This window comes from Fonsecaea nubica (assembly GCF_001646965.1).
Source record: "Fonsecaea nubica strain CBS 269.64 chromosome Unknown Scaff9, whole genome shotgun sequence".
Classification (NCBI taxonomy): Eukaryota; Fungi; Ascomycota; class Eurotiomycetes; order Chaetothyriales; family Herpotrichiellaceae; genus Fonsecaea; species Fonsecaea nubica.
Genome location: NW_019173682.1, coordinates 147,613 through 161,869, shown reverse-complemented (window position 1 = coordinate 161,869; position 14,257 = coordinate 147,613). Strand labels below are relative to the sequence as shown.

The 14,257-nt window shown below is 53.2% G+C and overlaps 6 protein-coding genes across 6 annotated transcripts; 2 read left to right on the top strand and 4 right to left on the bottom strand.

Moving 5' to 3' along the window:
• Positions 1-850: 850 nt before the first annotated feature.
• AYO20_02134 (hypothetical protein) lies at positions 851-2,059 on the bottom strand (the record flags this gene model as incomplete). Its single annotated transcript, XM_022640440.1, has 1 exon — positions 851-2,059. The coding sequence occupies one exon, from the start codon at positions 2,057-2,059 to the stop codon at positions 851-853; it is 1,209 nt and encodes a 402-aa protein (XP_022503497.1).
• A 512-nt stretch (positions 2,060-2,571) lies between these two features.
• AYO20_02133 (hypothetical protein) lies at positions 2,572-3,837 on the top strand (the record flags this gene model as incomplete). Its single annotated transcript, XM_022640439.1, has 3 exons — positions 2,572-2,593; positions 2,650-2,784; positions 2,831-3,837. The coding sequence occupies 3 exons, from the start codon at positions 2,572-2,574 to the stop codon at positions 3,835-3,837; spliced, it is 1,164 nt and encodes a 387-aa protein (XP_022503496.1).
• A 103-nt stretch (positions 3,838-3,940) lies between these two features.
• Positions 3,941-5,649, bottom strand: AYO20_02132 (beta-ketoacyl-acyl-carrier-protein synthase II; the record flags this gene model as incomplete). Its single annotated transcript, XM_022640438.1, has 6 exons — positions 3,941-4,102; positions 4,178-4,546; positions 4,620-5,048; positions 5,160-5,267; positions 5,351-5,529; positions 5,598-5,649. The coding sequence occupies 6 exons, from the start codon at positions 5,647-5,649 to the stop codon at positions 3,941-3,943; spliced, it is 1,299 nt and encodes a 432-aa protein (XP_022503495.1).
• Positions 5,650-6,051: 402 nt separating this feature from the next.
• On the top strand, positions 6,052-7,602 carry AYO20_02131 (agmatinase; the record flags this gene model as incomplete). Its single annotated transcript, XM_022640437.1, has 4 exons — positions 6,052-6,195; positions 6,336-6,446; positions 6,510-6,558; positions 6,614-7,602. 4 exons carry the CDS (start codon positions 6,052-6,054, stop codon positions 7,600-7,602), a joined length of 1,293 nt encoding a protein of 430 aa, XP_022503494.1.
• Positions 7,603-8,206: 604 nt separating this feature from the next.
• On the bottom strand, positions 8,207-11,284 carry AYO20_02130 (hypothetical protein; the record flags this gene model as incomplete). Its single annotated transcript, XM_022640436.1, has 1 exon — positions 8,207-11,284. One exon carries the CDS (start codon positions 11,282-11,284, stop codon positions 8,207-8,209), a length of 3,078 nt encoding a protein of 1,025 aa, XP_022503493.1.
• A 1,225-nt stretch (positions 11,285-12,509) lies between these two features.
• On the bottom strand, positions 12,510-14,256 carry AYO20_02129 (hypothetical protein; the record flags this gene model as incomplete). Its single annotated transcript, XM_022640435.1, has 3 exons — positions 12,510-13,662; positions 13,710-13,903; positions 13,960-14,256. The coding sequence occupies 3 exons, from the start codon at positions 14,254-14,256 to the stop codon at positions 12,510-12,512; spliced, it is 1,644 nt and encodes a 547-aa protein (XP_022503492.1).
• Position 14,257: the final 1 nt, after the last annotated feature.

Genomic DNA, 14,257 nt, shown 5'->3' with positions numbered 1-14,257 from the left:
TGGATACCTACATGTACCGAGTGCACGCCATGTAAAAGTGCAATATATACCCCTTACACATCAAACCAACAATAGATTTGCTCCGCACCTAGTACATGTAGGTATCCAGTAGATACCCAGATAGGTAGACATTTCAATCCTACTCGCGTCACGTACGTACATACGTATTACTTACCCAACGAGTCGCGAAGAACTGGCCTTGAAACCCTGTTCAGCAGCCTCGAGTGGCACAGGTTTCATGGCGATTTTCACTGCGACCTTCACAGCAACGACAGAAAGGGGCAATAAATACGGAAAAGAAGAAGGGAAAGGAGAGGAGGAAGGAGACGCGGAAGTCGATATAGTACAACAAAAGAGTGAAACTCTCAGAGGTCTTGATTGACTGCTCGCTCCCATTGACTTTCGTTGGGTTGCTGCACACCAAACCGCATATATTGCCCATATCCATGCCCGTACCCATACTCTTGGAGCGAGTGAGCAGTGGAAACTGGGCAAACTCTGCGCAACAGCCAACAGCCAACAGCCAGCATCCGTTCTTGGTAGCTGGGTCGCCTACCTACGGTATTCAGCTAGCTGGTCACCCCCTCGCCCGCTTCGCTTCACATAATAAACCCGAGAGAATCGTACACACACACACACACACACACACACACACATTTGCAGGTGGAAAAACAGGAAATTGCCTGATTGATACATAACCATCCACCCAGCCAGCCAGCCAGTACCCTCGTGAACTCCCTGGGTTGGACCCCTTTCCTTCCTTCCCAAATCCCTCTCTCCGCACAACATATAAAATCCAACGCCACGCACGCTTGCTCTTTTGAAATGGAAAAAAATACTTGTAAAAACATCACCCCTCCTGTTTAACGGCGGCGAGTCGCTTCCGCTTTTCCTTCTCCTCCTCGGCTCGAAGTTTCCAGGCCGTCCTGATCTCCGGGGCGTGGTTCAACAGGTCCTGCTCGGTCACGTGGCTCTGGATCGACCGAATCACGCTCTTGAACACTTTGATGTGGTTGGCGTTCTCCTTGTCGTGTCGGAACCGATGGAACCGCCACCGTTGCAGCTCGTCCTGGTAGCATTCGACAATGATGTCTTGGAGCGGGTGGTTCAGGTTCTTCCACTCCTCCCACTCCTGGGGCTCGACGTACATGTCCTCGATGTACGAGTACTCGTTGCTGCCCACGTGGATGAAGAGGGAGAATTTCTCGGGGAACGAGTAAAAGTCGATCTGCGGGGATTGGTCTGGATCGTCCGGGTCGGGCTCCATTCTCGCCCACTCGATCCGGAGGAGGAAGTCGACCGTGTTCTCAGACGGTGGTTTCCATTTGAGGATATGTGGATCGGTGCCCATCTTGTAGGGTGCGTCCCGACAAGTGAAGATCAAGCCGTCGTTGCCGTGCGTCTGTTTCACCTTGGGAATCACTTCCTTGAACATCTTCTCCAGAGCGTAGCTGAACTCGTTGTGTTTGTCCTCGAGCACGAACGGCCTCGTGTATTCGGGGTGCTGTTTGAACATGGCATTGTACGGCTGGAGGACGTGCGTCTGGAAGTAGGCGAGGCGTTTGTCGAGCGGCCGCTGCATAAACACCACACTGTCCAAGACCAGGCAGTCGAAGACGAGGAACTTGATGACAGGCTCTCGATCTGGGTACTTGTCCTCGACCAACTCCCCGTCCAGTATTGTGCCGGTGTGAAATCGCCGAAAGGTCTTGTCTTCGTGGTGCGGAAAGTGCAGGTTCGGCACGTACCAGTAGTCGTTTCGTCGGTCGATAAAGTAGTGGATGTCCCTGTCGCCATCTTGCGTGAGGTACAGGAGGTAGCGCAGGCCGTCGGTCTTTTCGCATACGTAGTAGTCTTGACTCTTGAGTTCCTGTATGTGTTCCGACGAGAAGGAGACGGGTTGGGCGCCGGGGAATGACGTGTTTCTCCCGCGCCCGAGGAGGTAGGCGACTTCGTGTTGGAAGGATTTCTGCAGCGCATGGCCTGCCCATTGCCCGCCGATGCGCTGCATGAGAGAGTTGATCTCGGGGTGCGGGGGTTCGGGCCCTCCGTTATCCATGGCTGAGAGGTGTATGCGCAGATCAGGACGGAGAGAGAGAGGCTGCCGGTGAGATGGGGAGATTTGTTTCCTTGCGCAAAAACTTGAGTGAACCAAGTCAATTCTTCAAGCCCAAACTGAAGGGAGTCGAAGAGAGATTCTGGCTTCGTCGCCCGAAGCCTAGATGGTCCGCTGTACTTTGTACGAGCATTGTAGGGCAGAGTGCGTGAATGTCTTGTGCATCGAGTATTACTAAGCACTCGTTTGGCGTTTCCATCACATAACCTTAAATTCTGATAGATATCTAACCAGGATAGGCCTAGTATCGATGTATCGCCCGCAGTTTCCCCCATCGTTTAGGTCCTCCGCATTTCTCCTTGACTTGCCGTGGCCTGCGAAAGAGGTGACCGAAGATAACAACACTCCGAGACTCGAGAACTGTCGGCCGCCGCCATTGCTTGTACTCGAGCAGATTCATCCAACCCTCCCTCTGACCGTCGGCGTTGCGACATTCGTTGGTGAAAGTCTCCAACATGGCGGCAAATGATGCACGAGGTTCGTACACATCAAAACCCTGGCGCAGTCAGGGTGGGACTGAAACTTGCTGATAGCCTCATCTGTTGGATCCAACACAGACAGCCTTATCAGCGCGTCCGGCTACAAGTTCAGCAAAGGCAGTAAAAAAGTGCCCAAGGTCAAATTAAAGAAGTTCCCTCTTCAAGCCAAGAAATCAGCCCAAGTAAATGGTGAGTGAGATGCATCCCTGGTGTTGGCCCCTCCTGACAGTTGCAGGCGTCAAGAACAACGCAGAGGCGCCTTCGCCAGAAGTACCCAAGTTTGATGACGAGACGATGGCAAATTTCCCCAATGGCCGCCTCGAAAACCTCGATACCGTGATCTGCAAACATTGCAAGAAGATGGTTCTAAAGCGCACTGCCAAGTGGCACATATCCTTGTGTTTGAAGTCCAAACAAGACAAAGCGCGCAAGAAAAAGGAAGCACGCGAGGCTGCGGCGCGGGCGAAGGAACGGGCCGAGAGAGCAGACGACGATGATGACGACGACGACGATGTTAAAGGCGCTTCCAGAAAAGACGGTGCCAACGGTGATGATGATGCCCCCAAGAAGACCAAGAAACGGAAGGCCGACGCCGAAGACGACAAAGAGCCAAGAAAGAAGAAGAGAAAGGAGGAACAGAAACCGAAGGTGGTGAAACCCAAAGGTCCGGTTGACGTGGAGAAACAATGCGGCGTGATTCTGCCAAATGGTGGACAGTGCGCAAGGAGTTTAACATGCAAGAGCCACTCCATGGGAGCAAAGCGGGCTGTTCCCGGAAGAAGTCTACCTTACGACATGTTGCTCGCTGCATACCAGAAAAAGAATCAAGCGCGCCAGCAAAAAGCTGCGCTCGATGCAAACGCCCCTGCGCTCCTTGAGGAGGATCTCGACCCTAGTCTGACTGGTCCGGTCGATTCGGATGAGGAGAGAGACTCAGTGATGACAGCCATCGCTAGAAGCTTTGCTCGACCCCAACCCCTCGTCACCAAACCACTTTTCCCGACCCGGCGGAAATACCAGCTGGTGCGGATGAAGGAAATGCTATCAAATGCCATGAGCGGCAACAGATCCGGCGGCTTGTTCAGTGTTCCCCCTGACAGCGCCAAAAGTGCTATACCCCAGTCTGCCATCCACGAAACGTTTCCCGGTGCAATATCAGCTTCGCCTGTAACAGCAGGTATTGGTTTGCCTCAACCTGGGCTGAAGGCGCCTCTTCGAAAGACTTCGATAGATGTGGCTTAAGGGGATCATTCGTGGCGGATAGCGCACTGATTTGAGCTACGAACGTCGTCGGACGAATATTGTGGTTGCAGCAGCAGACCAAAAGTCCTCAAAAGTTTGAGTCTCACTTATATTTTTGGAAGCAGAGACTTGCATTTGTTCCTCCAAAGCCAAAGCTATTGGTCAGGGCGATGTTAACTTCTGCCTGTTGCGCCGCGTTCACAACATAGTTGCAGTCGAACTCGTCGCCTTTGGAGACGAGGTTGATAGTCGGGGGCAGTGTGTTCTAGCCATCCTATCGTTATTATCACCATTCCTATAGTCACACCTACTGGGAGGTGTCAGGCTGAAAAATACGTACCTCATATATGGCCAGAACAGTGAACAAAGTTTCAACTGCTCCTGCAGCGCCTAGAAGGTGCCCAATTGCGCCCTTGGTACTGCTCACGTTGATCTCGTTGGCAGATTTCCTGCCATGCTCTCCCAACATAAGTGTCTTCATTGCCTGGTTCTCAGCCTCATCGCCCAATGGTGTGGAAGTGGCGTGAGCATTGATGTAGTCCACTTTGGAAGGGGGAATTTGGGCCTGTCTGAGGGCCTTTTTCATGGCTAGGAGAGCTCCGGCACCATTTTCCAGCGGCGCTGTGAGATGGTGAGCGTCCGCGGAGTTGCCGTAGCCGACGAGTTCGGCGTAGATTCTGGCGCCGCGGGATTTGGCATGCTCCATTTCCTTGACTGGCGTGTCAGAACGTTCCTCGTGTGTACTGCGAGCGTCTCGCACGATGGGGATGAATCGGTCTTACCTCGAGCACAATGCAAGCCGCGCCCTCACTGATCACAAAGCCAGCCCTATCCGCGTCGAAAGGCCTTGAGCTCTGCGACGGTTCATCGTTGAACTTGGTCACCAAGCTTCTGGACCGCGCAAATCCACCTATGGCGAGCGGATGGATACACGATTCAGCACCCCCGGCGATCATGACATCGGCTTCTCCAGATTTGATGAAGCGCGACGCGTCTCCGAGGCTGTGGGCGCCCGTGGTGCAGGCGGTGGTGGCTGCGTGGTTCGGACCTCTGAGACCGTAGCGCATGGAGATGTGTCCAGCTCCGAGATTGATCAACAGCCGGGGGACGAACAGCGGGTGGATCTTGCGGTAGTTCTTCTCCTGGTTGTACGCCACTGAGGTGTTGTATAGGTCTTCTAGATTGCCGATTCCGGAGCCGAGACAGACGCCCTGGAAACAAGATTTGGGGATCAATTTCCAGGACAACTCTTGCATATACGCGATTTTTGGGCAACGTGGCGCGTGTAAGTCATTGACATTGGGCGATGTTCATTCACGTACCGTCATCTCCTGATCGAGACCTTTGCCGTCTTTGAAGCCAGCATCTTGTAATGCTTCGGCAGACGCCGCTAGAGCGTACTGTGCAAATTTGGCAGTCTGGCGGAGTTCCTATCCCAGCGTTCAGCCTCAGTATTTCCTTGGATTATCACCTTTTAAGAGAGGGGGGGGGGGAGCCAGCCTGAAGACCGTACCGTTGGCGTGACATGATCCTGAGCTCTCCAAACCCCTTCTTCCACCTTCGAGTCAGATCTGGGAACAGGTACCAGACCGGCGACTTGACTTGGAAGTGCCTTGAACTCCTCTCCGAGATGGCGTGTTGAGACGATGCCGCAATGTCCCTGTAGAATCCGGGACCATGTTCGATTGACACCTGCAAAAAACACAAATCGTCGTCAACCTCGAGAGCGGTGGTCGTTGGCAGCAATCATCAAAACATACCAACACCCAGGGGCGTCACGGCTCCCAGCCCAGTCACGACAACTCTCCGCATCTCCTTGACATTTCTCTTCTATTCTTCGTCCTGTAGCTGTATATGTCTCGTCTCCGGGGCCGTCGGCGAGGGAGCAAGACAGGGGGTCGACCCGGACCAATCACAGCAACGCGAAACAGACAGCGGGAATCTCCGCTCAAAAGCGGCGTCACTCTGGTTCTTTTTGGATTTTTGGTGGCGCCGAGTTTCATTCGACGCCCTTGACGCCCTAATCCATCATCCCAACTCGATGGAGTCTTTTTTTCATGGGCGGGCCATGATGATATCCTGTTAGATAATGGATATATGAGAATGTTACTCTTTTGAATGTAAGTTTTTTTTTACTCTGCTCTCTCCCTCTTGGTATCTATACAAACAGCATTGGGCGGAAGACCTACGTTACCAACTGGCCGTTCCTCAACGATGCTGCTGCCGTCGTGGTCCTTGTCGATATTGCTCCCTCTCCTTCCCTTTGTTCATTCCTCCTTCTACGACAATCCGGAACTCGAGATCCCGCCTGAGTCCGGTAGTCCGCTGGATGAATTGAAAGCGAAATGGGACTTTGATGTAAGGTGCCTCAGTACTGTGTTTCCAAGCCTTCCACCACAGGTTCTGCGTTCCTGGTGGTAGGATTATACACTCGAGCCGGAACCAGAAGGGCCAATACTTGAGCTTATATATCATGTCTATTGACACTCTCGTTACAGTGGGGATTCTCGGGAATATCAACATTCGCTCATCTCAGGCATGTAAAATGCCTGACCACCCCGTACGAGCCGTTCGATATCGGCATCATTGGCGCCCCGTATGACACAGCAGTGAGTTATCGACCCGGTAAGCTAGTTTCCCCAAAGCCAGGACAATTTCCTTGGACCCAAAAGGAGAAGAAGAAGAAGAAGAAGAAGAAGAAGAAGAAGACAGAAAGAACATGTCTGTCTGGTTCGCAAAACAAGCGCATCGTTTCTCATTCTTCTCTCTCTGTCAGGCGCCCGCTTCGGCCCTCGTGCCATCCGTGCCGCCTCTGCTCGCCAGACTTCCTTCCGAGGCTTCAACCACCGCGCACACATCAATCCGTACACGTCCTGGCCTCTGGTCCTCGACTGTGGAGACATCCCCATCACGCCTTTTGACAACGCATTGGCGCTACACCAGATGACCTCGGCGTACCTGGAGCTGCTGTCTCGCCGACCGCTGAGCTACAAGAACCCGGAGAGCCACGAGCACCCGAAGCTGATCACCCTGGGTGGAGACCACTCGATCGCCCTCCCGGCCCTGCGCGCGCTGGAGAAGATCTACAAGCAGCCCATCGCGGTGTTGCATTTCGACGCGCACCTCGACACCTGGCACCCCGGTGCGTACCCGAGCGCGTGGGCCGAGACGCCCACGCAGGCCGACTTCACGCACGGGACCATGTTCTGGATCGCGTCACAGGAAGGGCTCATCAACAACGGGTCGTCGGTGCACGCGGGCCTGCGGACGCGGCTCCTGGGCGACGACTTCCACGACTACGCCGACGACGAGTGCCAGGGGTTCCTGCGCATCGAGTCCGACGACATCGACGCCGTCGGCGTCAAGGGCATCATCGACCTGATCATGGACCGGATGGGCACCTCCATGCCTGTCTACCTCTCCGTGGACATTGACGTCATCGACCCCGGTCTGGCCCCTGGCACCGGCACGCCGGAGCCCGGCGGCTGGACCACGCGCGAACTCATCCAGATCCTCCGCGGCGTTGAGGGCCTGAACCTCGTCGGCGCCGACGTCGTCGAGGTGAGCCCCGCGTACGAGGCGGGCCACGGCGAAGCCACCGCGCTGGCCGGCGCGCAGGTCGCGTACGAGATCCTCACGAGCATGGTCAAGCGCGGACTCAAGGACCGCGGCGAGGACGTGGTCATTGAGAAACCCGGCAGGAAGATCGCCGCCAAGCACGGTTTTGCGGCCAAGGCCCAAGAGGTTCTGAGAGATGAGTTGTGAGGCACTGCAGTCATTGAGCGTATCAGTGGTACCCTACATACAGTTTCTCAAGTGACAGCATGAAATGGAGAGGAACGATCATCCAGTCTCAAAAATGTGTTTACTCATTTTTCGTCTCCTCAAGGCACAGATAGCACCCACGGGGCTCTAGCTGTGGCGTCGGTAATACAGGTTCGCTGTTTTCACAGCTCATGTCTAAGCGCAAATCTATAAATGCAACGTCAATCCTCATAGCTTTTCCGAAACAATGCCCCGTTTTCTCTTCGGTCCGGTGTTGGCTGATAAATTTGAGTCGGAGAGGAAAAATCTGTCCAGCGCCCGTTTTCATGCACTCATTTCTCATCAAGCCTTCCAGGAGAACGCTCAGGGATGTAAACCGCCCAATCCTGTCGAACCCAGTCCCGACGAGCTCATGAAAATGTCCCGCTCGGAAAATTTGAAGAAATTGTCCACGCCCCGAAAGACAAATGCCGTCCAACTAGCCTCTTGGAGAAATGAATCAAAGTCAATGCAATGCTCTTTCCCATTCGTTTCTAATCCACCGCAACACCTCGATGTTTCCTTTGCCGTTATGCATATGGTCGCAGACATAGAGCAGATGCTTTCAAAAGTTGTATCTTGTCCCCTGCCTCGTTACCGGTTTACCCTGACGATTCAGCGGAGCTGGTGGAGCCGCCGCACTTGACCTTGTTTGCGGCTCCTCGTAAGCGATGTTCTTCTTGCCTCTCCCTCTCGGTTTGGGCACGGGGTCGATATGGCGATGCCCCAATTCCGCTAGAGCGGTAGAGTTCTTCCATTTCAGACATCGGTGTGCCTTATCGCTGATGTGCGTCTTGGTCCTCGTAGACATCCGCGTTGGTGGCTCTTCAGATTTCTCTCGCGGCATCAAATACGCAGCTCGCTTCTCCATATGTTTGATGATGGCATCACGTTGCAAGTTCAGTTCCTTTTTCAGCTTCAATTCTCGAATTCCGCGAGAGTCGAGCCATCCGATAAGCATGTCAAGTTCTTCCGCCGTGTCATAGAATCCCCATTGCCTCGCCGAGACAAGGTTCGTGGTACCTTCTTCCATTTTCTTCCGTTCGGCTGGAGTCATCTGGAATCGTCGGTAGTAAGCCTGCTTATCCAGCTCGCTAACATCAATGAAACCCTCCCGCTCCATATCGTCGGGGCCTTGCACCCAGACCCGGCCATTGGCGTATTCCGCTCCCGCCGTCGAGCTATCGGGTAACCCTCCGTGCGGCATTGCATTCCTTTCGAACCACCAATACCGGTTACAGAAGCGATCTTTCCCGAGAACCCGTGTCCGAGGGCAGTCGGCTTCACGCAAGTCCCCGTCGACGACGAGAATCTGCTCTTCTGCTTGTTCAATGCGATCGCGCTCCTTTTCGATCTGCTTGAGAACTTTCTGATACTCTTTGCTTCCCTTGTTCTGCTTCGCCTCTGCTGCCTTCTCCTTGCGCTCTTGCTCTTCTTCGCGTTTCCGTTTCCGCTCAGCCGCTCGGTCATTGCCTCGCCGCAAAGATCTTGTCATGACAGGCTCCTCATCTTCTGAATCGGGAATCGAAATGTCGCCGTCTTCACCTTTTTCCGCCTCGGTAGTATCTTCGAGCTCAGGCATCGGAGTAGGAGATTTCTCGGGTTCCGGCGCCAGCAGTCTCCGTTCAATCTGAAGCTCTTTAAGCTTCGCCAATGCCTCTTTCCGAGCTCGCTGATGCTCAATCTTGATTTTGCGGTAATGGGTCATTGTGTTGCTCATCTCTTCCAGGAAATTCTTGACAGTCTTTGTTTCGAGGAATAACTGGCAGATGATCTGCAGTGCCTCCGCGCGCAGGTTGATGTCCATGGTCGAGTACTGAATCCTGGCTGTTTCCATGGTCGGCTCAGCATCTAGAGGAGCAAGATGAGAAAGAATTCTGTTACAAACGTCCGTGAGTCTGGGCCTGCCGGAAAGCTGATGCAGCAACCCAACCATGACCAATTCCCAGCCACCATGTCTGAGGTCACGCTTCCGAAGCCTGTCGATCCAGCCATATTCTCCAAACATCTCGGCGGCGCGATGAGGTACCACAGGTTCGGGTTCTTCTGGCTCTGGTTCTGGCTCTGCGAATTGAACTTTGTGGAGACTACTTCGTGTTCGTTTCGCAGGATATTCCGGTTCTGGCGTTGGTGTTGGTGGCTTGCTTTCCTCTTCCTCTTCCTCCTCTTCATCCTCATCTGGGTCGGGAAGATCTGGTAGTGATATTTGAATGGCTCCATCATCATCATTCTCGGAATTCACAAGTTGTTTCAGAACTGCGCAATGTATTTCGACAAACAATTCGCAGTCAACCTCATGCGAGGTGAACATCATCGCTTCCACGAAGTCGTCGAAGGTGAACGAGTCCAATTTGAGAACTTGGCAATACACATTCAATGTATTCCACGTCTCCAGTAAGAGGCCGACATTTTCAGACTTGAGACCGGGGATGACGTGAGACGTAGACTTCCGATCGACACATTGCTCTTTGCTGATAAACTTCAGCGTCGGCCTATGCGTCCCGTCGCGGACAGGTTCAACATCCAAATCATCTATGGGGTATTTGATAGGCGGAGGAGGCGGAGGCGGCTGAATGATTTGCTTGGGAGGCAACTGCTCCTCAGGCGGCGGCGGAGGGTAGTAGTGACCGTTCGGTGGCATATATTGAGGATATCCGTGGTAATATGGATCGAAAGGTGGAGGTGGAGGGGGCGGATGCATATGGTCCCAAGACCGTGGCAACAATCCTGGGTCAGGTATCGGTTGGGGCGGATAGTTCTCGTGGTAGGGAGGAGGGATCTGCACTTCGATCCGCTGTAGCTGGTGTTGAGACGTGTGTTGGTTCTTGCGTCCTTTAGGAGCAGGCTTCAGCTCGGGTAGCTTATGAGTTTGCCAGATTCCGAACATACCCTCTCCTTGCTCAGCGTTCTGCTTCTTCTCCGCTTTCTTCGCGGCAATTTTATGGCCGTATTGAAGATGAGGTGGAACGTTGGTGTCAATGCGAAATCGCTCAGCAATTTCCGGTTTCACGATCCACGGAGCACCATTCCAACCTTCTCTGGTCACAGTATTCTTGATGAAAGAACGGAGCATGTGTTTCGTGAAGACCTTGCGGTCTCTAACGATATGATTATCGTCGACCAGGGCCTCCTCGTCTGGGCGATCAATGAGCCGCACAAAATATCTGGAGAAAGCCTCTCTTGCCACGGAACCGTCTGCTGCCCTCACCTCTGCAAACTTGGCCTTGTCCCGCACTCGCCCATTTAATCGGGATGCGTCGTCCAGTATAACGGTTACCAGTTCGCCCGGATAGAAGTCATTCTTGAAGTCGTTGTAAACCTCCTCGACCAAATTATCGATACGAGACGTGGTGGAGAATTGGACTCTGCGTAGGACAGGTTCTCGCAGTGCTTGCGGAAACGCCTCATCAATCTCGCGTGACCCAGCCTGTTCGCTCCGCAGCGCGTCGAAGAATGTCAGACCGGAGCGTCCTGATACTTCGCAGGTGAATCTCTTGGACTTGAAAAAGTCCATGCGCTCGAGATATGCATCGTACGAGGTGAATACTTCATTGGACTCGGCGATGACCCAAACATCGGATTCCTGGTCGTCGATGTGGGGATGGGGTAGGTAGCGCACGGGTTTTCTCTTGAATAAGACCATCCTGAGCAGGCGGAGTAAAGGCCGACCTGGTGCAACGCGGTCGGCGGGGAGGTAGGAGGGGGAGGAGATGGCGACTTGGAGGTTATTTTAGGATGAGCGCGACCTAAAGTAATGGAGTTGGTGAGCTTGTTGGACGTGTTGAGGACCCAAGGTGTATCGAACGCGATCCGCGGTTGTGGAAACCTCATGCGAAGGGGAATATATACATACATTCGGCGAGACAAACGCGTTCATGGAGAGAGAATACCCAGAGGCGACGGGGATTGCGTGGTGTTATGATGGGAGTTTGCAAGGCAGTTGTTTGGGGTTGGGTGCAGGAGAAGGAACAGGAACAAAGAGGTCAACATGACGAGGAGAAGTGGAGGGAGAGAAAAGACAATGCGAAATGCCCAGGAAGGCGGACTGACTAGTGTGTGCAGAGGGAACAGAGAGTGCTGAGTGGTGGACTTGGTGAATTGGGGCAAGTGGCAGTTCTACAGTGGATGGCGGGCGGGAATGCGTGGCTTGCCCTGTGGATGGTGGAGCCTCCCAAACCGAGCTTCTTGAATACCATCCATAGGTAGTTAATACCCGGATAAGGTGCCTAGGAGGGAAATAAGAGATAATAGAGTACCTAGGTAGACAGGTTTAGTACCCTGAGTGCCCAAGTAGGCAGCACAAACAGTGCCATGCACAGCCATGCCACCACCTTTTTGGGTCCTTGCGTGGATTAGCGACCAGGGATCGGCGGAAAGAGTGCCGAGCGGCCTCCTCGTCGCAGCCAATCATTGTCCACTTGACTCCTCGACTAGCCATGGCCACTCATCAACCGTCTCACTCTGCTCCTGTCATGGACATAATTGTACTCGTTCGACTCCGACTGTCGACGCGAGGCCAGTGAGACCGTTCACTATCTTCTGCGGACAACATTCAACCTCTTATGGCCCATTATCAGCCTTGTGGGCCTCCTAACCCCATGCCATACCTGCGGCTTCTGCCACTAACAGTGGCAATGATGCTTGGAGGGCTCCCTCCACGATCGCATGGGAGCACTGAATCTGCCCGACGTTTACAACCCATACTCAGCAGGCCAGAGCTCTTGAGGGCGTCCAAGACCCTGCACCATATACATCCCGCGAGGGAGTAATCCTGTCGTTTCAAGCTTTGGGTGGACACGTTGTTGTATGTACGTACATACCAGCATTCCTATCGGAGATTCCCTATGGGAAGCTGCAGAACAGCCTCTTCAAGACAAATAGCATACCATGAACCCAAGCCACGAGCCTAGCACCCCAATTGCCGAGTACGTGCTAATGAACATCAGTGGTAGAAATTCATATCTCTCCCCAAAGACCACCCGATGCAGCAACGAACAGTATGCCATCAAAGGCACCGATATGGCAATGTAAAGCAGAGCAAATCGATCCAGCAAGAAAACTCGCCTCCGGGTAGGAGCTGGCGCCAACTGCCCAAAAGCATAGAGGAATATCATGAGCCAAGCTATCGTATATGCCACCTTAATCGGAAACTCTGCAGCGGTGAAGAGAAGTGGGAATAGCGACACATGTCCCGACACTGCCAAAGGTCGGAAGCTCGCCAGGTATGACCGGTCTTTCACGGCTAATAGGCTGAAAGGAACGATGACCAGTAAAATGGCCTTTTCATGGACATGCCAGCCAAACAAGAAGGACGCGTACCCGCAGAGGGTGAGAGCGCCAACAAAAGAATCCCAGCTGGGTGAACACCACAGCTTGGTCAACGCGATGGTCTGAAAGGCCAATGTAAGCCCGAAACACTGTCGAGCCGTGATATCTGGAAGGACGGCGAACGAAGTGTCTCCCACCAAGCCTCGAGTGACGCTGTTTACAGCATCCTGGTTAACACTTAGACCAAGATAGGGAGCACCAAGGATCAGCACCCGATCGATAAACGAGTAGATGGCCCAGGCGTTGGGTGCCCAATATGCGTGACAGAGACCTCGTGCAAATGGAAACAATCGAGATCTGAGTTGGTCGAGCTGACCCCAGGCCGCAAATGGTCCGAACGCAGTCCCAAAAATGCCGACAACGCTTGCGCCTAATTTGAAGGTGTTTGCAAATCGGGGCTGAAACATGTTCTTCGGGTTCAGGCAATAAACCCGGAGGAGGTAGACAAAAAATGCGGGTGCCAGGTAAAGGTAGATATGCTTGAAGCATAAAAGCAAGGCGAACAGAACACCGCTTAATAGCAACGTAGACTCTTTGCGTGCAAAGACGACGGACAGGATCAAGATGCCGTAGAGAAAACCATTGTACTGGAAATGGATGTGGTCGATGATCAAGAATCCTGGGGAGAGCAGGATTGAAAGGCCCACGGCATGGCTTTGGCGACGTGTAGCGGCGGGCGAGGTCTCCATGTACCTTTTCAAATCAGTAGTGCTCACTCATATTTGAGGCATTAACCATACTTTTGCAGAGCGTAGACAAGCAGCAGCTCTGTAATGATGACGGAGCTTCGCTGGAAGTATATGGTGGCCCAGGAATCATAGTTCAGGTTTTGAACTTGCACCATTCCAGCATCGATTAGGGCAGCAGGTTGGGAAAGAAGCCATTCAAACAGCGCAAATGCCGGCGGATAGTCCAATGTCCACTCTGATGTGGCCTGGTGTAGAGTTAGAGAACCGGAAGCTCCTGATAGGCGATGCTGGGTCTCCTAACCTCGAAGTACCATTTTTTCACAGGTAATGAATGAGTGATGGCTAGCCAATTCCGATGAACTTCGAAGTCTGTTGACCTATAGGCCGGAAACAGTAGAATCTTTAGAGCGGTGGCCACTACCGCTGTCTGGAATAACGACGGCCATTGATCATTGCTGGCCTTTTTGGCGTTTGGCCTCGACTCCTTGACGACCATTAGCCGTGTTATATTGGCCTTGGACAGACGGGTAATGCTTACTGGGATTATGGGTGTATTGTCACGGATTCGGCTCAAGGTAGCCGAAGCAGCAGATGCCATG